The 23,641-nt window shown below is 38.7% G+C and overlaps 1 protein-coding gene across 1 annotated transcript in view; it reads right to left on the bottom strand.

Annotated features, from left to right (window-relative positions):
- Positions 1 to 23,641, bottom strand: part of LOC309608051 (uncharacterized protein) — a 286,253-nt gene that overhangs the window by 198,768 nt on the left and 63,844 nt on the right. The window contains exons 8-10 of the mRNA XM_082347275.1: positions 17,287 to 17,363; positions 13,298 to 13,424; positions 10,922 to 11,337 (exon numbers count right to left, since the gene is read on the bottom strand). Of these exons, the coding sequence (XP_082203401.1) occupies positions 10,922 to 11,337; positions 13,298 to 13,424; positions 17,287 to 17,363 (620 nt within the window). The remainder of the gene's footprint in view (positions 1 to 10,921; positions 11,338 to 13,297; positions 13,425 to 17,286; positions 17,364 to 23,641) is intronic.

Raw genomic sequence — 23,641 nt, 5'->3', positions numbered from 1 at the left:
AACTTCAAACTTATTAATTTCATGGCTATATTTTAAAATGGGTGCCAGTACCAGCTAGATGACTGCATGATAAGTGTCTTAAAAGTTCAAGAAAAGGCACTAAATTTTTCACAGTATTTGTGTTTCATTCTCAGTGTAATAAAAATATGCCACCCCTTTAATAATGAATAATAGATTCTCAGTTTGATTTACCTGCATGGATTAAATGTCATGTTTGAAAAGTTGCTATTTTATTCATATTGGATTTCCCTCCAGTAAAACAAAAATGGTGCCCATCTACTATTATAATAATGATACCTTGCCACACTGATGTATAAATATTAACTGGATGATATACTTCTTAAAATTCTATGGAACCATGAAAGAGTCCGATAACACAGTGAGTTTAAGTCAGGTTTTCTCTGGAGCTTCTGAGGTGCCTATATGTGCCATACAATTAGCCAAAACCCACTACAATAGGGGAGCCTTATTTCTTTTTTTTCTTTTTGGCTGTGTTGTGCAGCATGTGGGATCTTGGTTCCCCGACCAGGGATCGAACCCATGTCCCCTGCATTGGAAGCGCGGAGTCTTAACCACTGGATTGCCAGGGAAATCCCTAGACCTTATTTCAATGACGCCAAATTTACGTATTGAATTCTAAAAGGTTGAAGCAAATTGTTGCTTCTTCTTTCCCACTGAATAAAAGGACAATTCATTGTCACCAGTTCTTCATGAACCCCTCTATTACTTTTTCAGGACCACCATAGCAAAGTACCACTGACTGGATGGCTTTAACAATAAGAATTTATTTTCTCACAGTTCTGGAACTGGACATCCAAGATCAAGGTGTCGGCAGGATTGGTTTCTTCTGAGGCCTCTCTCCTTGGTTTGTCTCCCTGTGTCCCCACATGGTCTTCCCTCTGTGTGTGTCTGTGTCAATCTCCTCTTCTTTAAGGACACCAGTCATATTAGATTAGGGCCCACCCCAATGTCCTCATTTTAACTTACTCACCTCTTTAAAGACCCTGTCTCCAAACTTAGTCACATTCTGAGGTACTGGGATTTAGGGCCTCAGCCTATGAATTTGGGGGAAACACGATTCAGTCCATAACAGCCCCCTTATTTATCCACTTACATCTCCCACATCTTCTTTTTCACATACACACAGCATAACTAAAGGACAAGACATTGCACACAGGACTCAAATGCCTTTTGGGTGAACCACCTCTGAATTTAGACACATAATGATTCTTTTTCCTTAAGCACACAAGGTTAAATTTGCAGAAGCTACCCAAGCAATTTAAGAAGAGATCCCTGACTTTATTTCTCTAACTCTCGATGTAGTTCTTGGTCACAGAAGGGGCTAAATAAGTTCTTCAGTTATCTATTGCTGCATAACAAACTACTCCAAAATTCAGTGACTTGAAACAACCTTTGTCTACATCTCCCCATCGTGCAGATCAGAAAATCACAGATGACTCAGCAAAGTAGCTCATCTACTCCACAGGGCATTGGCTGGGGCCACTTGGCGCCACTCTTCTATTACCTGTACTTTTTTCCTAAGTTTGAAGTGATTATATATTTATTTATCAACTCCACTTCTCCTTTGCATAGTTAGACAGCTATGACTAATAAAATGAAGGTAAGTGTGAACTCAGTTAATGTGGTTCCAGAACAGGAGCACATGCTTGTTGAGAACTAGACTTTTACATGTAGTTTTTTTAATTCTCTGATTTTCTTAACAAAGAGCTTAAGTTGTCTTCTGTAATCAGAAAGGCCAATACAGCTATTTGTCACTTGAAAATATCAAAAATCATCTGGAGAAATTTCTTCTTGATCTTTAAAATAATCAAGTTGGCAGTTAACATAACATCAACCAATGCATTTGGGGAGGTCCCCATGCGTGCCTAAGTACTCTGGAAATTTCTAGAAGGCACACCAGAGGGCTGTCATCTACCTTTTCACTAGAGAATGAGCTTAGTCGAGTTTGCTCATGCCTCATGGAAGTGAGTTTATGGGCTCACTTCTCTCTTTTGAATATTTTACCTAAAATATTATTTTTATAGGTTAAAGAGGGGAGATGAGACTAAATAAACATGAGTTGTAAAACAATAAAATAATGATATTTATTTCCTTATTCATTACCAGTGACAGGCTCCCCGTATATAATTAATGTTAAAATAATATCGTTTTATCTGAATTGATGTGTTTCTTCTCAATCAGGTTTATTTCTATTTTAGAAACTACTGGTACCATGATTGGGCTCTTAAGATTATCTTAACATTTCCTCGTAGTACTTATTGTTGGTAAACTGAACTAACATTAAACCTGTTGCACCTCTATAACTAGAGTTTCACATTTCATTTTCTTTTCTCTTTTAAAAGTAGTTATTGAATACCTACTATGTACAAGTACTGTATGCTCCAGAAGACATACCAATAAATACAGTATGGCCTCTGCTCTCAAATACCTGAACTCTTGTTGGAGTTAATTAATGTGCATAGACAATAGCAAAAATGACTGAGTTTGGAAGCCAAAGGATAAGTAGGAATTAACATTGGGGACAAATGTCCAATGGCACACCAGAACTTGGAGGATATTTGGAGCTTGGGTACAGCTCAAGATAAAAGGGTGGTTGGGAGACTTCCCTGGTGGCGCAGTGGTTAGGAGTCCGCCTGCCAATGCAGGGTCCACAGGTCCAAGCCCTGGTCCGGAAAGATCCCACATGCTGTGGAGCAACTAAGCCCGTGCACCACAACTACTGAGCCTGCACTCTAGAGCCCATGAGCCACAACTACTGAAGCCCACGTGCCACAACTACTGAAGCCCATGGGCCTAGAGCCCATGCTCCGCAACAAGAGGAGCCCCCGTTCACCGCAACTAGAGAAAGCCCACACGCAACAAAGACCCAACACAGCCAAAAATTAATTAATTAATTAATTTAAAAAAAAATGTGGTTGGGTGGCTGGGCCCGTGGAGGGAGGCTGGCTCTGTTAGATGAGCATGAAGCTGTGGAAGGAGGCTGAGGCCACATTATCAGCATCTTTGCATCCATGGAAAAATGCTTAATTTATCCTAAGAGCAATGGGGAGTCAACAAATGGGGTTTTTTTTAAGATTTTTTTTTTTTTTGACGTGGACCAATTTTAAAGTCTTTATTGAATTTGTTATAATATTGCTTCTGTTTTATGTTTTGGTTTTTTGGCTGCCAGGCATGTGGGCTCTTAGCTCCCCGACCAGAGATTGAACCCACACCCCCTGCATTGGAAGGAGAAGTCAATTACTGGACCACCAGGGAAGTCCTATCAACAAATGGTTTTAAAAAGGAAGTGGTGAAGTGATGTGATGGAAAGACTGTTTTAGTTAATGATGATCACGGGGACATTGGTGATCCACTGGGGTTAGTGGAAAACCCTTTATGGAGTTAGGAAGCAAGAGTTGAGTATCCAGAGTTATGAGGCAAGGGTTTCATTCCCAACATTGTCCTAATAAGTTATATGATTTGGGGTAACTTGCATTATTTCTCCAAAATTCGGTTTCTCATCCATGAAATAGAAATAATGTCTATGTCATTTATTTATTTTGAGGTTAAATGTCATAATGTCAGTGAAGGCAGTAAACTCTACTTTGTTCTAAAAATACTGGTTTTAGAAAGAACTTAGGATACAAAGATATAAGTATTGTTCATAATTGCTCATTTGTCCTTTCAAACAATATAATCGTGGACATACTAGAAAGAGAAATAATAATGGCATACTTTAGTTAACCGAAACTTCATTTTAGGAATATATTTTGGTTTTGTTCATTGCTTGTTTTTAGAGCTGGTTTGTTCTTAATTTTAAAATATTTTGTCCTCACCCTATTAGTGGTAACATTAAAAGATCAATGAGATAAGGCTTCTTGTGATGACCATTTTATGGTTGAGATAGAGTGAAAGCTCTAAGTCATTTTGCTAAGTAGGTTTTGGAACCAGAATTCAAATCAAGGTGAAGAGCACACACTTAACCATTATCCCACCAAGTCTTGGCCTCCTGTATTTATTCTTCATATTTCAATATATAAGAAAACTTTCTATGACAGCATTTTCAAAACATTTTATTTGTAATTAAAATGTATTTTATCTCCATTATCAAGAGAAAAAGCCTCAGCACAAATAAGAAAAAGCAGATCCCCTTGAACGTAAGAGACAGATAAATGCCTGCTCACTGTGATTCCGTCATCTGGAAGTCTGTGTCATCACGTTCTGTTTTTCGACATCCCTTTTGCTGTAGATTCTTTGCTATAGAGTGTGCTTTTAAATATTGTCCAAGGAAATTATGTCACGTCTTTGACTTCTTCCTTAAGGAATCCTCGAGATTGCCACACTTTAAGACAAATCACTTTTGACTTTAAATTAGTATTCATAAAATTTTATTATTCACACTGACAGGTGATCCCCAAAAAACCAAACCAAACAAAACAGATGTACTTATCGAATAAAATGGGGTTAAGTACCATCAAAATCAAATGATTTTTTTTTCCCTTTGGTGACACAAACCCTCAGTCCAAGACACGGTTTTATTTTCTGTGTGGTGCAGGGTAATGTGAAAAGAGAAATATGCAGGCTTAAATTGAAGGAAACCATGGTCTTAATGGAATCATGATAGAAATCGTTCCAGAATGCTACATCCTTCCAGAAAAAATAACCCTGTAATATCAGCAAATTCAGAGTCAGCATGGGTTACCTGCTCCACACAGAGGGCCTGGTCATGTTTATTACAGATCTGCCTGAGGCTTAGCCCAACATGAGCACATGACCTTTCAAAACATTTTTTTAATTCATTAATCAGTGTTCTTTGCCTGAATTTTGCTGGTTTTTCTTCTTTAACCTACTAGTTATATCCTTTTTTAAGTTGGCCGATCCCTGTGCCAGTGAAAATGAGAATTGCAAGCATAACAGTTCTATCTAATAATTAACAAAATGGTCTTTTGGCCCAGATACCATTACCAAAGTTCAAGAATGATATTTTAAAACGTCACCCTTTTGGGCGACAAGACAATTATAACAATCATTGCAATTCTTAATGTGTGACTTCACATTTTCAAAAAGTACTGTAATACGTCTTCTCTTTCAATCATCTATGCAGCTCTAAAAATTCCATATTTATTTATTCACATGAATGTATTTGAAACCAAATATAACTAAAGAAAGAACAAAATCTTTCACCAAATTTCCAAAGTATCTATCCAATGTTCTTATAATAATATTTTCCTAATTTAATGTTTTCCTACAGTAACGTTTTCTATAACTTTTAATATTTCTAATTGTAAACAAGGTGGATTCCCACACATATATGAATCAGTGGTTTCCAAACTGGAGTGGACCTGTCCTGTGAAAGTAGAAATGCCCTAGCCCCAACCTTTGATTTAACTTTGAGTTTTTATTGAGTTAATGAGTTGGAGAAATAATCATTTCATTATACACATTATCTGATCTTTTATTCTTTCTTTTTCTATTCAAGTGCTCTTAATTGCCTGATATTCTATTAAAATGGAACAGAAAGGGAATATTTTTATTTGTTTAATATTTATTTTATATCTCATACTTATTTAATATTCTTTTATAAAGTTATAAAACCTTTCAAATATAGAGTTTCGAAAGAATAACACAAAATGGCTTTGGTTCTTGCACTCTTCCTTATTCTTGAAAGATATCCTTTGTTAATTCTTTGAGCAAGGTCCTGTGACGGGTATATTTGTTATGGGTTGAATGGTGTACCCCAGAAGAAGAACCCTAACCCCCAATACCTCAGAAAGTGACCTGATTTGGAAATAGGATCTTTGCAGATGTAACCCAGTTAAGATGAGGTCATTACTGTGGACCCTAATCCCATATGACTGGTGTCCTTATAAAAAGGGGAAATTTGGACACAGACAGACACATACAGAGGAAAGCTGATGTGAAGATAAACACACAGGGAGAATGCCATGGGAAGCCAGAGGATTGGAGTGATGCACCTACAAGCCAGGGAACACCCGGGGCTACCGGAAGCTGGGAAAGAGGCACAGAACTGTTTTTCCCAAGCATCTTCAGAGAGAGAGTATGACACTGCTGACACCGTGAGTCCAGACTTCTGGCCTCTGGAACTGTAAGACAATAAAATTCTTCGTTTTAAGCCAGTAGGTTTGTGGTACTTGGTTTTGGCAGCTTTAGGAAACTAACACAGTATTCTTAGTCAAAAATGTTTCTACTCATTTGGAACATGTCTGCCCCAACTCTTGAATGATAGGTTAGGTAAATATCTTTTTAAATTAATTTTCTTCCAGAATTTTGCATATATTATTCAATTATCTTTAGTCCTCTACTGTTGCTCTCTGCAGCGTCACTACAATGTGTCCACATGTGGATTGTTTTACTTTGCCCTGCTCAGAATTTCTGCTCCCTTAATCTGAGAGTCTGTGTCTTCCAGCAAGTCTGGGAAATTAGTGGCTGTTATCTCTTTAGGTAATGTTTATTCTCCCTTCCTCTCTACCTCTACTTCTGAAAATTTTATAAGATATATGTTAGACCTTCTCTTCCATGTCTTTTCAAATCACTTTTTCCATTTCTTTTTTCTCTGTGTTATAGTTTAGGAAATTTCCTCAGATCTGGCTTCCAACTCATTGGTTCTCCACTGAGAGGATCTCGTCTGTATAACACATCTTGGGAATTTTTAATTTCAACTAGTATATTTTTTTCCATCAAGAGAAATAAAATTTAAATCAGAGGCTAGTCAGAGAAAGAGAAGTTTCTTGTTATTTCCCCTCTATTGGTGGGAAGATTTTTTTGGTCTAGTCTATCTATTTTAGACTAGTCTTGAATATCCTAGATTTATGCAAGAGACTTTCTTTCAACATTCCATACCTAATGGGCCCAAGGCCTCATCTCCTGACTGGTCATTGAAATTCAAAATTTTAGATTAATAAGATTGATCATTTCTTCTCCCCTCTCGCAGGCAGCCAGAGCCTTGGTTTACCCACTCCCTGTATGGTTTACAATTTCCTCTTCATTTCTGATTCCCAGGGAGATCCCTTTCTTTCTTGAATGTTTATCTAATGCATCTAAAAGGCTTTAGCTAACATCTCATTTAAAATTTCCAGATATTTGGGGCTTCCCTGGTGGCGCAGTGGTTGAGAGTCCGCCTGCCGATGCAGGGGACACGGGTTCGAGCCCTGGTCTGGGAAGATCCCACATGCCGCGGAGCGACTGGGCCCGTGAGCCACAATTACTGAGCCTGCGCGTCTGGAGCCTGTGCTCCGCAACAAGAGAGGCCACGACAGTGAAAGGCCGGCGCACCGCGATGAAGAGTGGCCCCCACTTGCCACAACTGGAGAAAGCCCTCGCACAGAAACGAAGACCCAACACAACCAAAAATAAAAAAAAAAAAAAAAAAAAAAAAAAATTTCCAGATATTTATAGAACATAATCTGAAAACGATATATGCCTTTGACTTCTGATTCTGGCAGGATGGTAGAGTAAGATAATCTAAACATTTAATTTAGTTTATCATCCTGCCAGAACCAAAAGTCAAGAGGCATATTTTTTGGAATGTTTCTTCCCAAAGATCCTAGCCTCATTTCTGTTAATGAATACAATCTACAAAGAAGGCAATGTTTCTATTTGAGAGAATTCCAAGATTAATGTCAAAAGATACATAGGTTCCAAATGTCTCTACCAAGGAATTATTCAATATCTTCAAGCAAGATGAGACTAAGTTTAGACTCCATAACAATTTAATTTAATACGATTCTTACAGTAACTCAAATAAAGGAGTTGTTATTACCTCATTTTACATGAGGGGACTGAAGCTAAAATTAGTCAGTTCATCGTATTTGAACATCTCCATCTTACAATACAGGAAAATGGACGTTAAAGTGTGGAAATACTGGGGACAAAATCCAAATGATAGTATCAGAAGTAAGACCGTGGATGTTTGGAGGGCTATTACCTTGGGCTTACCAATATATCTGCTGCCTCACTTAGAGGCTTATCAAACCCTATAAGCAAACTTTTCACCTTAACCTTCGATTGTTTGCCTACTGGTCCAGCTTGATACCAAAGAGAAGCCACCTTTGATGCTATAACATTGTACCCTCATTCCAAGCTCCATTAACAATGTAACCTTACAGACATATAATGCAGACATTTCCTCAGCAGACTCAGTGCTTCTCCTGTAATGAAGACTTGCCCTTTCATTTGGGCCATACCTTCTCTGTCCCTCCTGTCTGTGTAGGAATAGATGACCATCTCTCCTCGATTAACATTGGTAAGATGTCCTGCACTCTCAAACAACCATATGAAGCCAACTTCTCCTGTTCATGGAGAAATGACCCTGTCTTAGGCTTGTATATGAAAAGAAATGATGTAAATATCTTAGATGCCCCTATATCAGTTACATACACAAGCACATTTGTGTGTTTTTGCATGTGTATTCCTACTATTGAAAAATGACATTTCTTTAAACCTTGCTGTTATAACTGTCAGTCTCCCACAAACTGCTAGCAGAGTGACCTGGCAGGCAGAATTGTGTGGTTAGTGGAAAAGTTTGCTAGAACCCAGTGGAATGAACAGAACTTTGAGCCACAGCCTTTTTATTCTGAAACCAAACAGCCTCAGATGACTTCTCTTTCCTGTCAAGTTCTAGAGCGCTTTTCTTGTTTTTGTCTTTGTCCTGAATTTTTGTACTTTTCTTACATACACTGAATGTGAAACACCCTAGTAGATTTCTCTGGGGATCCAGGATTTTGCTAGGTGATACCAAGGGATGGATATAATTCAGTGACATTTTGTCAGGCTGTTAAAGAATACATTTTCCTTGGCTGTGGCAGGAAGTAATTATTTTGGTTTGTTTGCTTCTGACACAGGGAAAGAAAATTTGGGGTTGTTATTTCAGCTCTTCCAAGATACTTTTTGTTCTGTTTAGCAGGAAGGGGAAAATGCATTTCAGTGTTGGAGGAACGACTGGCCTCTGCTTTCCCCTACGGACTTGATGCGCTTTTCAACACTGTGAACATTTTTTGGCAACATCCGTCTCTTAGGGGTTTTGCTCCCTGTCCCTGAAGACATTCTTGATGCACCTCTTTGTCCTCTAATCCCTCCTGACATTTAACCTGTAGCACTCTCTGTTAGGATTATTCATCAGCATGCATGGAATATGCTCAAAGCAAACATAGCAATACATGTGGCTTCTGCACTCAGAGTTCGCACCTCTATTGGGGGAGCTGGGGATGGGCATCTAAACCAATAATAACAATAAAAAGAACATTTTAGGGCTTCCCTGGTGGCGCAGTGGTTGAGAATCTGCCTGCCAGTGCAGGGGACACGGGTTCGAGCCCTGGTCTGGGAAGATCCCACATGCCGCGGAGCAACTAGACCCGTGAGCCACAACTACTGAGCCTGCGCGTCTGGAGCCTGTGCTCCGCAACAAGAGAGGCCGCGATAGTGAGAGGCCCACGCACCGCGATGAAGAGTGGCCCCCGCTTGCCGCAACTAGAGAAAGCCCTAGCACAGAAACGAAGACCCAACATAGCAATCAATCAATCAATCAATAAAAATAAATAAATTTTAAAAAAGAACATTTTAGAGTGCTTTTCAATGTAAAACAGCTATTTATGCAGATGGCTCTAGATAGCAAGCTCTTCGAATGGTATATTTGGTAACCTAGCTCCAAGATTTAAAATGGTAGCTACTTAATTAAACTGTACCAAAAGAATGTAGTTGCCCATTAAGTACAGATTAGACCTTTTTTAAAATTATTAACTAAAATCTTAGCTAGCACCACATTCCTGAAATTGCTCTGATATAAGTAGTGAAAACCAAGATCTTATGTCAGGGGCTGAATTACATCTGCTGTCTTCGTGTCACTTGTCCTCAAAGTCTGGTTCTATGGGGACAGCGTGCTCCCCCAGGGGGTAAATCCTCTCCATACCCACCCCTGACTAACGCCTCTCACATGTGTCTCACACATGTTAACAGGGCTTTTGGGATCATTTGTTAGAGAAGAAATTGTTAACCACCATTGTTCTCAAGCAAAGGTTAATTCAAAAGTTGTTCAAGATATAAGCATTCATCATATATATTAAAATGAAAGTCCCCTGGTAAACATTTATGGGCTTCCCCATCAAAGAGACAGAATAATTATAACAATAATAATCACAGAAGCTTCTGAATTCTTACTATGTATTGACAGTGTGTATTTCCACAATCATCTCAGTCATTTTTTGTAATGCTTCTGATAGGCAGATATTTTTATTCCCATTTCACAGATGAGCCAACTGAGGCTTGGTTCCTCAGTGAGTCTTGTCAGCCCGGGAGCCTTGTGTTACCTACACTGATTCTTACAATGTTTGTCTTATTCCTTCAAATTAATAGTGTAGAAAGCAATTCTATATTTTCAAACAGTCCATTCTCATGCCTGGCATCTAACGCACCAGCACACAGTAAAGGTTCTGGGACTAACCCAGCCCCTTCCTTTCTTCTCCTTGGGCTGGAGTTCCCTGTCTTCGTCAGTCCGGTGCTGATGCCCCAGAGAAAGCTAAGCTTATCCTCTCTCCTTCCAAAGGTGACTTGAAGATCTTGGACCCCCGCTTCTCATCCCTGCATCCAGGAACACTCTCTAATCTTACCTTCCCCTTTCTCTCTCGCCCAGCACTGTCCCATCCAGATTCCCTTTGCTTGGTAAACACATTCCCCTATATCCATAATCTATTTTCTGAACAACCTCCAACATTTCTTCTTACCTAAATCTGGGTTCTCACCTAAAATCAGTGTCCCTGGCTGCCTACAAATGTATACAGATACCGCACATAAAATACACACGTTAGTGACCTCTTGTCATGTAAATCCTGAAAAGGTGAAGAACTATACCAAGGATCCACAGTAATGATCTTGATAAAGAAGGATGGCATTCCATTTTACACAGGACTAAGGGTGTCCATGTACCGGCCACAACAAAGTGCTTGGCCCATACTGAGTGTTTATTGGGTATTTGCTGAATGAATGAATGAAATCCTTTCTGTTTACTACACAAAGCTGAGTACCTAAAACCATCTCTAGAGGTGAAAAGCTGGACAGATAGGAGCAGATAGTGGTACGTGTGCAAAAAGACCAGCTTACCACATAAAGGTTTTCGTGGAAATACAGCCCCACATCATAAAAATTTCCATCATGCCTCAGTGGGTGTGTTCTGGTCTTCAGCTGCTCCGTCGGGCACCACGGCAAGACACGGCCACCTGGTCGACCAAGCAGGGACACTTCGAGGAAGTAGGAGCCTTGGGGAGCCTTGTTCTTGAGACCCCTTATGCATTTCATCTGTATTTGAAGAGGCTGAGGTGACCGACTCTGCTCAACCCAAAGAAAAGACAGGTTTCTTGAAATTCTTGAATGATGCAGGAACTGGGGGAAACCACACAATTAGCCACAGCGCGCTTCTCAGGGAGGGAAAAATAGACAATTATTTTTACTCAACCTGTAATTGTCAGGTATTAGCCGTGATAACAGAGGAGGACACACGACATGTAATTAGGGGGTCAAAAGACAAGCCTACCGATTATGCGAGGGAAAGTTGAGCCAGGTTTTAAGTGTGGTATGTTAATGATCTGTGACATCAGAAACCATTCATCTATTATAATAAGATAGAATGAACAGGAAACCAACACTTCTAAAAACCACACAGTGGGCCTCTTAAGATACCTGGGCTGGGTGAACATGGGCAGTAAGCTTGAAAGGTGACAGCCCTTACCTCTCATACTAATCACAGACCATGGGCCCCACTGATTAGTGATGTGCAAAACAGGTCAGACGAACACCTCACTTGATCAAATACTTGTATTTAATTTGAACATGAGGTCACCTTGCCCCACAGGCCTCAAGTGAGATTCAAAAAAGAAAGAAAGAAGAGCAGTTCTATGTGCTTTAACCTAAAACTTGGCATAAATTGCATGTAACTGAAGTATATGACTGAAGATTATTTTACAGGACATTTGAACTTCTTTGCTTACCTTTGGCTGGGACAAATAAGCCATTCATTTTTGGTAAATGCTGAAAAGTTGATACAAATTGATAAGGTTTTTAGTGGACCATTGTTTCAGAATACACAAAAATTAAACTGGGATTATTAATAACTCAAATGTCAGAAAGTCATGTTTTCCACCCTAATAGTCTTCAGAATAATTTGACCTTGAAAAATTCTCTATTACATCATGCTTTAAGCAAAATTAATGTCATTTTTGGAATCAGGTTACTCTCCTAACTACCTGTGTTGGTAGCACCACCCGTTAATCTGCAGTTAACAGTAAGCCCTTTTTAATCCTGCCTAGACTTTATTTTGTGAGAGATAATATATATTTCCATATAGACAGTATGCTTCTGGAATCAAATCACAGTTAAACCAACAGTGAAAGTTGCTAAACTTCTTTTGTTTTTTCATACAACTCAGACTTAAACACTAATCAGAATAACAATTACTTTTTGGTTTAATTAGAAAATCTTAGTTAACAATAGAGACTTAACCTTAGTATTTTGATTTCCAAAAATATTTTAAAAACTAACACCATGTGAATAAACAAGACAATCTCTTTAAACCTCAAGGCAGGATTACTGATGCAGGCAGACTGAGTTATTAAACACATTCTAAATTAAATGCCTCTATGAATTTTATACTGAGATATATTGTGATAGTTTTGCATGCCAAATGTGACATTTTGTATTTTAGATTCATCTTCTGCAGTAATTTTAGAAATGTCATACAAACAAAGGTTTTGTCATTTACCAATGGAATTACTATGCATGGCCCCTCAGCCATCACTTTGCTGGCTCATGTCGTTGTTTCCAGTCAGCAAGCCATAAAAAATCTTTATCTCTCTGAAACACAGCAATTTGGAAGATAATCGAATGGTGACTAGGGGGCAGAAAGGCCAGTCTGAGGAATTATACCACAATCTCTCCTGCATTTACAACCTTCCTCAGAGCAAGTGTCAGCCAAGTAGGGAGAGGAGCTAGAAGATTCATCAAATCTCAAGCCTTGTCTCATTTGCATGGTGTCAAGTCTGCCTCATTGTCTAGTGAGAACCCAGCCTGGTACCATGGACACCGTTTCGAAGAATTCCAGTGGCTTCGCGATGGAACGTTTTAGCTGTTCTATTTTAACCTAGAATTCTCAAAATTAGTTACTAAGACCTGCTAGAACTCTGTTTCTCTAAAGGGTCCTATGGGAAGAAAAGCACAACAGGAAAGTGAGTCGATGAAATTGATCTTAGATTTAACTTATTACATCAGAGGAAAAAAGTCTCAAGAGCCTCACCTTCCAGCACGGCCAAGGCCATGCTGCTCCCTTTGATTGGTGGGTTACTTCTGTGCGGATACCAAGCTTGGCTCTGCTGCCTTCTTTACAAACATTTAGGTCTGCAATTACTGGTTGACTTGGAGCTCTGCAGCAGGTATAGGAAGAGGGGAGATATTAGGAAGAGAAATTGACAATGCGGGATAATAAAAAGGTTTGCCTTTGGTACCACTGCACAATCTGATGTTTCCCTTAAACGATTTCTAAGAATAACTGGGAGTTAGAGAAACACATCAGAGATGCTGCAGTGGATTCAAGTTGGGAGGCGAGTAGTTTTTGAAATGAGACCCTATAAAGTATGACTCACTATATGAGCTACTGATCTCCCAACAATTAAAATATGGCTTGTTTCAGAAATCACCAGAAGATCAAATATTTGATAAAATATGTTACCACTTCATTTTCTACCACCACCCTTTCAATCTTATAAATTGTTGGAGGAACTATGGGGAAAATTATTTAAATAGATGAATAGCTGATATGACATAACCATTTTCTTTTTTTTTTTTTTTTTTTTTGTTTTTTTTTTTTTTTTTTTTTGTTTTTTTTTTTTTTTTTTTCAAAATTAAAATATACGTTTTATTCATTTTTATATACCGAAATATATAGCATCTAAATAGATAAAGTAAAAATTGCAGGAAATAAAAGGATAAACTAATTGAAACAAAATAGTAAGGGGAGACTTTAACACACTTTTCTTAGTCACTAGTGACTTCCATAGACTAATATAAGTAAATAAACAGAAACACACACACACACACACACACACAAACCACTGGATCTCATATAATTAATAGCAATTTCTTTTTAAATGTCCATATATTTTTCAAAACTTGGGTAACAGATAAAACCTCAGCAAATTCTAAAAAAAATAAAAGGTACAGATTTTCTGACCATAATTCAATAACAGTAAAATTGAATAGCCAAGGAGCATTTTCTTTTTTTTTAAATGCAATGTCCAGAGATCAAGATCTATTTCTACCCTCAGAAAGTTCCCCAGGCTTTTTCCTCCTATTAACATTTACTAACTTGATCTGAGGTTCTTCTTTATCGACTCTTTTTTCTTTCTTTTTTTTTCTTTTCTTTTAGGTTTACAAGTCTTAACAGCCAGCATTCCCCTGCTTTCCAAAGAAGGATCTTGTATTTCACTTCTCCTGACTTAAGCTTAGTTCCAGCAGCAGGGCCATCTGTGACAACGACAGTCCCCCCACCAGAGGACTGGCCTTTCTGGATCTCACAGCTGATTTAGTTTCCCGGGATAGAAATGATTCTCCTTAATTTAGGTAGAGCTACATTGACACAGGAGTTCATTAGGACACATATTTGCTGGCAATTCAATCTCAAATTAAATACACTTTGTTGTAAATTTCATTACTTTTAAACTACTGTATCTATTGTCTGTAATGGCCCTATTATACTGTTATGAAGGTAAAACGATTTCATTAGTAAACCTCAAACATGTTATGTAAACCACAGTGCGATGTTTTCCTCAGTTTCTTTCTTTGTTCCCTTGGCAAGAAATGTAAGGCACTCATGAAATATCCTAAAAACTTAATCTAAATAATTAGATGCTGAATTCATGATAATCATCCTAAGAGGAAAAAAAAAATAGCCTTCTCATTTGTAATTCCATTTCTTTGTAATTAGAGGTTTTCTAAAAATACCTTCCCTAGTTAAAAAGGAATGCAATGCACATCAAAAGGTTAATACACAGCTTCAACATGACACCAGGTACCTAGAGATAAGTCTAGTGATTTGTGTCCCCTTGGAGCCATCATAGTCTAGACCAGGAGCCAAACTAGACATCAGCTCACTTTTGAATTAGAACTTGTGGCATAGTATTCTTTTTTCTCCTTGTATACAGCACTTATTAATTTTGTAATTATATTAATATATATGTATGTTTGTGCACTATATAAAATCTAATTTTATAAAAATCCCCCCACCAAAGTCATCCATTAGTCCACATCCCAGAGATAAACGGTGGTAAAATACTGAGGTCTATTCTTCACAGCTGGGTAGCTAGACACATTTTTTTTCCCTTACAAAATGAGGCTGATGCTGTAAATATTTTGTAACCTGTATTTTCCACTTTGTGTATTATACATATTTTCCATGAGATTAGTCTTTTTCTAAGTACAAATTTTTAGCAATGTCTTAGTATTTAATTTTAAGTGTCTACCATAATTTATTGATATAATCCCTTGTTGTTGGATATTTAGGTTAGTTCCAATTTTCACGACTGTAAGTTAGCCTATAATTAGCTCTCTCTCACGTATAATGTGGCATCAACCTCCCTGGCCATTATGGGATAAAGTCCTATCACTAGAAATGTTGGACAATAGCCAGGACATGGAAGCAACCTAAGTGTCCATCGACAGATGAATGGATAAAGAAGATGTGGCACATATATACAATGGAATATTACTCAGCCATAAAAAGAAATGAAATTGAGTTATTTGTAGTGAGGTGGATGGAACTAGAGTCTTTCATACAGAGTGAAGTAAGTCAGAAAGAGAAAAACAAATACCGTATGCAAATACATATATATGGAATCTAAAAAAAAAAAAAAGGTTCTGAAGAACCTAGGGACAGGACAGGAATAAAGACGCAGACGTAGAGAATGGACTTGAGGACACAGGGACGGGGAAGGGTAAGCTGGGATGAAGTGAGAGAGTGGCACGGACATATATACACTACCAAATGTAAACTAGATAGCTAGTGGGAAGCAGCCGCATAGCACAGGGAGATCAGCTCGGTGCTTTGTGACCACCTAGAGGGGTGGGATAAGGAGGGGGGGAGAGAGACACAAGAGAGAGGGGATATGGGGATATATGTATGCATATAGCTGATTCACTTTGTTATAAAGCAGAAACTAACACACCATTGTAAAGCAATTATGCTCCCATAAAGATGTAAAAAAAGAAAAAAGAAAAAAAAGAAATGTTGGGTTTGGGAGACATGTTAGTCTATACCTTATGGAGCACTGAAAGGACACCTCAGCAACTTATAATCCTGCCCACACAGCGTATTTTCTCAGGTACTGAATAGTATTCACAGACAGGTCTCACTCCAGATGATACTGTATTTTCACTGCTAGTAGGATTAGCAGTTAAGTAGAATGGCGATGAATAAGCAGCACTGATGTATAACGAGGTTTCTCAACCTCTGCACCGTTGACATTTTGCACCATGTAATTCTTTGTTCCGGGGGCCGCCCGGTGCAGAATAGAATGTTTCGCAAGATCCCCGGCCTCTGCCCACTAGATGCCGTTAACAGCTTCCTGCCTAGGTCCGGTCACGACAATCAGAACTGTCTCCAGTCACTGCTAAATGTCCCCTGGGGGCAAAATTGATCCCTGCTGTGAACCACTGATGTACGGTATTAACTCATATTTATTTAGTGCTTAGCATGCTCAAAGCACTCTTTGAAATACATTATATTTATCATCTCATTTAACCCTTAAAATAATCCACCAAGGTATTATTATTCTTGCTTAATTGATGAAAAGCTGATGCTGAGTGAAGTTGAACACCTTGTTCGAGGTCACATAGTGACCTTATAGTGATCTTAGGCGAAGCCTAAGATTCAAAGTGAGACCATCGGCTTGAGAAACTCCTCTGAACCTACACCCTCCACTCCTGCATCTCCTGTACTGCAATGGAGGGGCAGAAACTGCCACATCCCAGTCGTAGAAGTTCCTACACTGGATCAAGGATTTGGATATTCTCTGAGAGATATAAAGCCCCATACCCAAGCTATCCTATATAAATGAAAAGGCACAGATAAATCCCAGGAGGAAATGGGGTCATGGGTATCACAAACCTGAACCTTCGGGGTGAATCAAACTAAGGGGTGCCTGTCACCTATAATTAACCCATATTTAATCCATCACAAAACAAACAAACAAACAAATAAAATGCATTAAATGTACCATGAAGGGAACGTACTTCTCAAATATTTTGTCCGTCTTTAAACATGACATAGGAAGGTATTCACTGAGTCCTTCCCCTTCAAATTTCGAATCCTGCATAAAAGAAAACAGAGATGAAAAAAAAATATTCAGAATACACTTGAAACATCTATGTAAAAGTTGGCTTTTCTAAGACTAGGGTATGCTGACTCTTAAAAGGTTAAGGTTCTAAAAAAAAAAAAAAGGTTAAGGTTCCAAATAAGAACATGGGGATTATACCATTAGTAGCCACCTTATCATGGAATCTGAATTTTCTCACTCCACTTAGTTACTTTTTTGGCCAAGAAGGTAGAGAGAATAGTAAACGATATGAAAAAAAGGAGAAATGCCTTGTGGATACCAACACAGCTTTCTTCATCTTAGCAAGAATATTTCTTGCAAAGAATATTCTTGCTCTCTCTCTCTCTCTCACACACACACACACACACACACACACCCTATAATAGTACAGTTTAACCAAATGGAAATGGATATATGGCTGGATGTGTAGGATGATAGCGATGTTAATAATAATTGTGATCATATAATTTATCATCCAATCTGGGACATTTGGGGAGTTAAGGGGAAATTTTAATTATTCTAGGACAACAGGCATAATCCAGCACTATCCCTTGCAAACTATAATATATAGTAATCCTATTAAAACATTCCTCCAGATGTTCTGAAAGGGTATCATACAGGCAAATATCAACATATTTAGTGAAAGTGAATGATAAGAGAATGAGAGAGAGAGAGGAGAACTGATAATGGAAGCTGCAGCCTTTTATAACCTAATCTTGGAAATGACATACCATCACTTCTACTGTATGCTATTGGTCATACAGATCAATTCTGGTACAATTGTGGGAGGGAATTACAAAAAGATATGAGTAAGAGGGGGCTGGAATCATGAGTCCATAGTAATTATGAAATCCAGACAAACGTTGGAAGTTCCTTGATTAAGTCTCAAGATCTGGGAGTAATTCTCTGTGGCTCTCAGCTGTGTCCTCTGGATTCTTGGTTCCATCTTCTGGATCTTCCTTCCTTTTTTCATGAAAGGTAGCACAAGTTTGCAGCTAAGTAGTTTTCCCACCCTGCTTCCTGTCAGTAGAATTTTAGAGTCCAGAGGCCTCTTTTTATTTTGTCCTCTCTCTGTTCTTTTCAATCAAAGCAGGTGATTTCTCTGCTTATGCAATTCCATTTAAGACTTTGTAAGTCTTTCGTGACTCTTAGTGGATTCTACTGCATTAGACAAAAGTCAAACACACAGATCTCTTCAGGAGAAGACCTTCTCTACCACAGGCTTCCACTGACAGGATGAGGGGCCATAATCTTAAGTCCCCCAGAAATCCTGTTGCTTCATTCGGAGGAACCATAAGGCACACCCTTGATCCTTTTAGAATGCCTTTTGTCCGAGTGAATACTATTCTGAGGCATCACCTCTGACATTTCTGAAGTCTTAACAAAAGTTTTGACTGTCACATTTTTAGTTTCATCCTTGAGCCATATTTTCCTGGCATTTGATCTTTGCATGGAAGACATTTCTTCATTTTATCACCGCCTACCATCTTACAAGGCTGAGAATTTCTAAAAAAAAATCACGTCCTGACTCATTTGGTTTAACAATCCTTCCTTTAGTTGATCTCTCTCCCCTCACATTTTAAAATAAGCAGCAAGGACAAACCAAGTGGCACTGACAATCCTCTGGTTGGAAATCTCCTGAGCTGGACCAGCCATTTCATTAGGTACTTTTTCTACTTTCCACACAACTACAGGCAACAGTGTTGCTAAAGTCTCTGACACTCTGTAATAAAAATTTCCCTTCCTCCAGTTTCCAATAAGCCTTCACCTCGCATCCTTCTCAAAGGTCATGAGGTTTGTAGTAGCATCTTATTCAAGGTCTTTTAGCCTCTCTACACTCCACTCAAAGTCCATACACTGGACTTTGTTTGTTTCAGTGCACTCTCACGCTTTAAGTTTTGTTACAGCAACACTCCACTTCCAGGTGCCAAAGTATGTATTAGTTACTTATTGCTCCATAACAAAATATCTAAAACTTAGCAGCTAAAAACAACAAACATTTACTATTTCACACAACTTCTGAGGCTCAGAAGCCCAGAAGCCATTTAGTAGGGTTTTCCTGGTGCAGGGTCTCTCCTGATACTGCAATCAAGCTTTCAGCTGGGTCTGCCATTGTCTCAGGGGTCAGCTGAGGCTGGAGAATCTGTCCCTAAGCTCAGTCACATGTGTGTTGGGAGGTCTCAGTTTCTTGCTAACTGTTGGTCAGAGGCTTCACACGTATACATGAAAAGGTACAGGAAATTTGAAAGATTGCAACATATTGGTATAGGGGAGAAAAATTTGCCAGGGTCATATGCCAGCAATAGATGTCGTGTTGTATATTGTGTTTGGCTTGGATAAAAAAATTTCTTAATGCAACTCTGCCAAGAGGGCTTCTAAAACAGGTATATGAGATCCAATAAAATAATAGATATTTTCAAGTTTATTACATACTAATTCAAGTGAGAGTTCATAAAAGCAATGCTAATCCACACTTATTGAGCACTTATACCATTCTAAGCAATGTACTTTATTCATTCTCTCATTCTACAAGTATTTGTTGTGGGTTTGCTTTATGCCAGACACTGTGCTAGAAGCCAGGAATACAGTGGTAAACACACACACACACACACACACACACACACTCGAATACTATATCTGACATTATAAAACCTTGTATCTGATAGATATAATAAATAGAAAACAAACGAGAAATGAATAAAACAATGGCAAGTATGGTAAGCACAATGGAGGAAACAATCCAAGGGATAACATAAAGAATAGTTTTAGGGGACAGAGTCATAGGAAGGTGGTCATGGAGACAGTGATTTTTAAAATGAGACCTGAGAGGGAGGGAAATAATTTAGTCATGCAGAGATTAGGAGAAATTGATCATTGCAGGCCGAGAGAGCAGCATGTGCAAAGGTCCTGAGGTAGGACATGGTTTTGGTATTTTAAAAATACTGAAAGCAAACCCCAAGTCTACAGTTGCTCCTAGGAATGAACTTACCTAAGGAGACAAAAGACCTGTATGCAGAAAACTATAAGACACTGATGAAAGAAATTAAAGATGATACAAACAGATGGAGAGATATACCATGTTCTTGGATTGGAAGAATCAACATTGTGAAAATGACTCTATTACCCAAAGCAATCTACAGATTCAATGCAATCCCTATCAAACTACCAATGGCATTTTTCACAGAACTAGAACAAAAAATTTCACAATTTGTATGGAAACACAAAAGATCCCGAATAGCCAAAGCAATCTTGAGAAACAAAAACAAAGCTGGAGGAATCAGGCTCCTGGACTTCAGACTATACTACAAAGCTACAGTTATCAAGACAGTATGATACTGGCACAAAAACAGAAATATAGATCAATGGAACCAGATAGAAAGCTCAGAGATAAACCCATGCACATATGGTTACCTTATTTTTGATAAAGGAAGCAAGAATATACAATGGAGAACAGACAGCCTCTTCAATAAGTGCTTCTGGGAAAACTGGACAGCTACATGTAAAAGAATGAAATTAGAACACTCCTAACACCATACACAAAAATAAACTCAAAATGGATTAAAGACCTAAATGTAAGGCCAGACATTATCAAACTCTTAGAGGAAAACATAGGCAGAACACTCTATAACATAAATCACAGCAAGATTCTTTTTGACCCACCTCCTAGAGAAATGGAAATAAAAACAAAAATAAACAAATGGGACCTAATGAAACTTAAAAGCTTTTGCACAGCAAAGGAAAGCATAAACAAGATGAAAAGACAACCCTCAGAATGGGAGAAAATATTTGCAAATGTAGCAACTGACAAAGGATTAATCTCCAAAACTTACAAGCAGCTCATGCAACTCAACATCAAAAAAACAAACATCCAATCCAAAAATGAGCAGGAGACCTAAACAGACGTTTCTCCGAAGAAGATATACAGATTGCCAACAGACACATGAAAGAATGCTCAACATTACTAATCATTAGAGAAATGCAAATCAAAACTACAATGAGGTTTCACCTCACACCAGTCAGAATGGCCATCATCAAAAAACCTACAAACAATAAATGCTGGAGAGGGTGTGGAGAAAAGGGAAGCCTCTTGCACTGTTGGTGGGAATGTAAATTGATACAGTCATTATGGAGAACAGTATGGAGGTTCCTTAAAAAACTAAAAATAGAACTACCATACAACCCAACAATCCCACTACTGGGCATATACCCAGAGGAAACCATAATTCAGAAAGAGTCATGTACCACAATGTTCATTGCAGCACTATTTACAATAGGCAGGACGTGGAAGCAACCTAAGTGTCCATTGACAGATGAATGGATAAAGAAGATGTGGCACATAGATACAATGGAATATTACTCAACCATAAAAAGAAATGAAATTGAGTTATTTGTAGGGAGGTGGATGGACCTAGAGACTGTCATATAGAGTGAAGTAAGTAAGAAAGAGAAAAACAAATACTGTATGCTAACACATATATATGGAAACTAAAAAAATAAAAAATGATGGTTCTGAAGAACCTAAGGGCAGGACAGGAATAAAGATGCAGATGTAGAGAATGGACTTGAGGACACGGGGAGGGGAAAGGGTAAGCTGAGACGAAGTGAGAGAGTGGCATTGACATATATACACTACCAAATGTAAAATAAGTAGCTAGTGGGAAGCAGCCGCATAGCACAGGGAGACCAGCTCGGTGCTTTGTGACCACCTAGAGGGATGGGATAGGGAGGGTGGGAGGGAGATGTAAGAGGGAGGGGATAGGGTTATATATGTATATGTATAGCTGATTCACTTTGTTATAAAGCAGAAACTAACACAACATTGTAAAGCAATTATACTCCAGTAAAGATGTTAAAAAAAAATAAGTGAATGGACAAAATACTGTGATACAGCCATACAATGGAATATTTTTCTGCAATAAAAAGGAATAAACTATCAAAAAAAAAAATACTGAAAGAAGACCCCCATGGCTTAAGTACAACTACCAGAAGAGGATATTGGGGAACTGGACTAGAAACATAGGCAGGAACAAAATCCTGCTAAACCTAGAGGTAATGCTAACAAATCTACATGTTATATGCAACTGGGAAGCCAGTAAAGGGTTTAAGCAAATGAACGATATTGTCTGATTTACATATAACATGATGAAATTTTGAAAATATTAAATGCATGTTTATGTATTCCTCTCTCCTATAACTCATGTTTCTCAGCAAAATTCAGCTGTTGTAGCTCCGATAATTGGGGAGGGAAAATGCCTCCTCAGTGTGGAAGGCATTAGAAAGAAGTCATAATTTAAAAGCAAGAGGAAGAGGGGAACCTCCTCCCCTTTACCTCCTAGTGAACTGTGAACTGGAAAGGAGGTAAAAGTGAGAGAAACAGGCAGTCGAGTGTACGTGTGTCATGGCTTTCTCTCTCCTCAACACTTCCTCTCCAAGGCAGAAATTCTGCAGGAGATGAAAGAGTGCGAGATAGTTTGAGGAGAATTTCAGGAACAGATAGGTTATGCCGGGTTTCCAATTAAAACTGAGAAGAGACCACGTTCCATAATGTCCCACGTGCCAACATGGCGGGTGTGATGTTACTGCGTCAGCGTAAAAGAGGTGCTTTGTTGTCTTTAAGCACAGAGAAAGCCCAAGTTTAGGGTCTGTGTCAGTGAGGCTCCTGGTAGAAACAAATATACTCTCAAAATGAGATGATTTGAAAGGGAAAGATTTATTTACAAGGGCATTATTACAATGCTGTGGATTCAGAGACAGGCTGTTACCACCACTAGGCTTGAAGGGATGAGAAGACAGGGAAGTCATCAGACCCTGCAAAGAGGGAATCAGGTAGAGTCACCTATTTTGTGTATAACAGTGACCCTGGGTGGAGGGAGAGATGGAGCTAGCTCAATGCAGCCTTAACTTCACAGGGAGAGAGGAACTAGTCACGGGACTTCTATCTTCCCTTCCTCCTATCCCTTAGCAAGACTTCCCATTGACGGAAAGCAACCGGAAGCCAGAGGGCACAGGAGCCCTCACATTTCAGCCTCGTGTGGCAGAGAACACCACGAATTTAGGCTAGTAAGCTTACCAAGGAGCAAAGGGTACATGGAGAACAAGCAATAGGGTGAACCACTCAACGGAGCTATAAAGTTTCACTGATGAATTGGATGAGGAAGACATCAGAGCCTCTGGCCGCCACCAGCAAGAGGATGGAACTTAGCTGATGAGAATTAACAAAGCCACTGAAAGACACTTTTAAGCCCTTTTGTATGCATCATGTCATTTAATCC

This window comes from Balaenoptera borealis, assembly GCF_965194805.1.
Source record: "Balaenoptera borealis genome assembly, chromosome: 12".
In the NCBI taxonomy this organism is placed as follows: domain Eukaryota; kingdom Metazoa; phylum Chordata; class Mammalia; order Artiodactyla; family Balaenopteridae; genus Balaenoptera; species Balaenoptera borealis.
The sequence above is the reverse complement of the archived record's forward strand: the minus strand, read 5'-3'. Positions and strand labels throughout refer to the sequence as shown.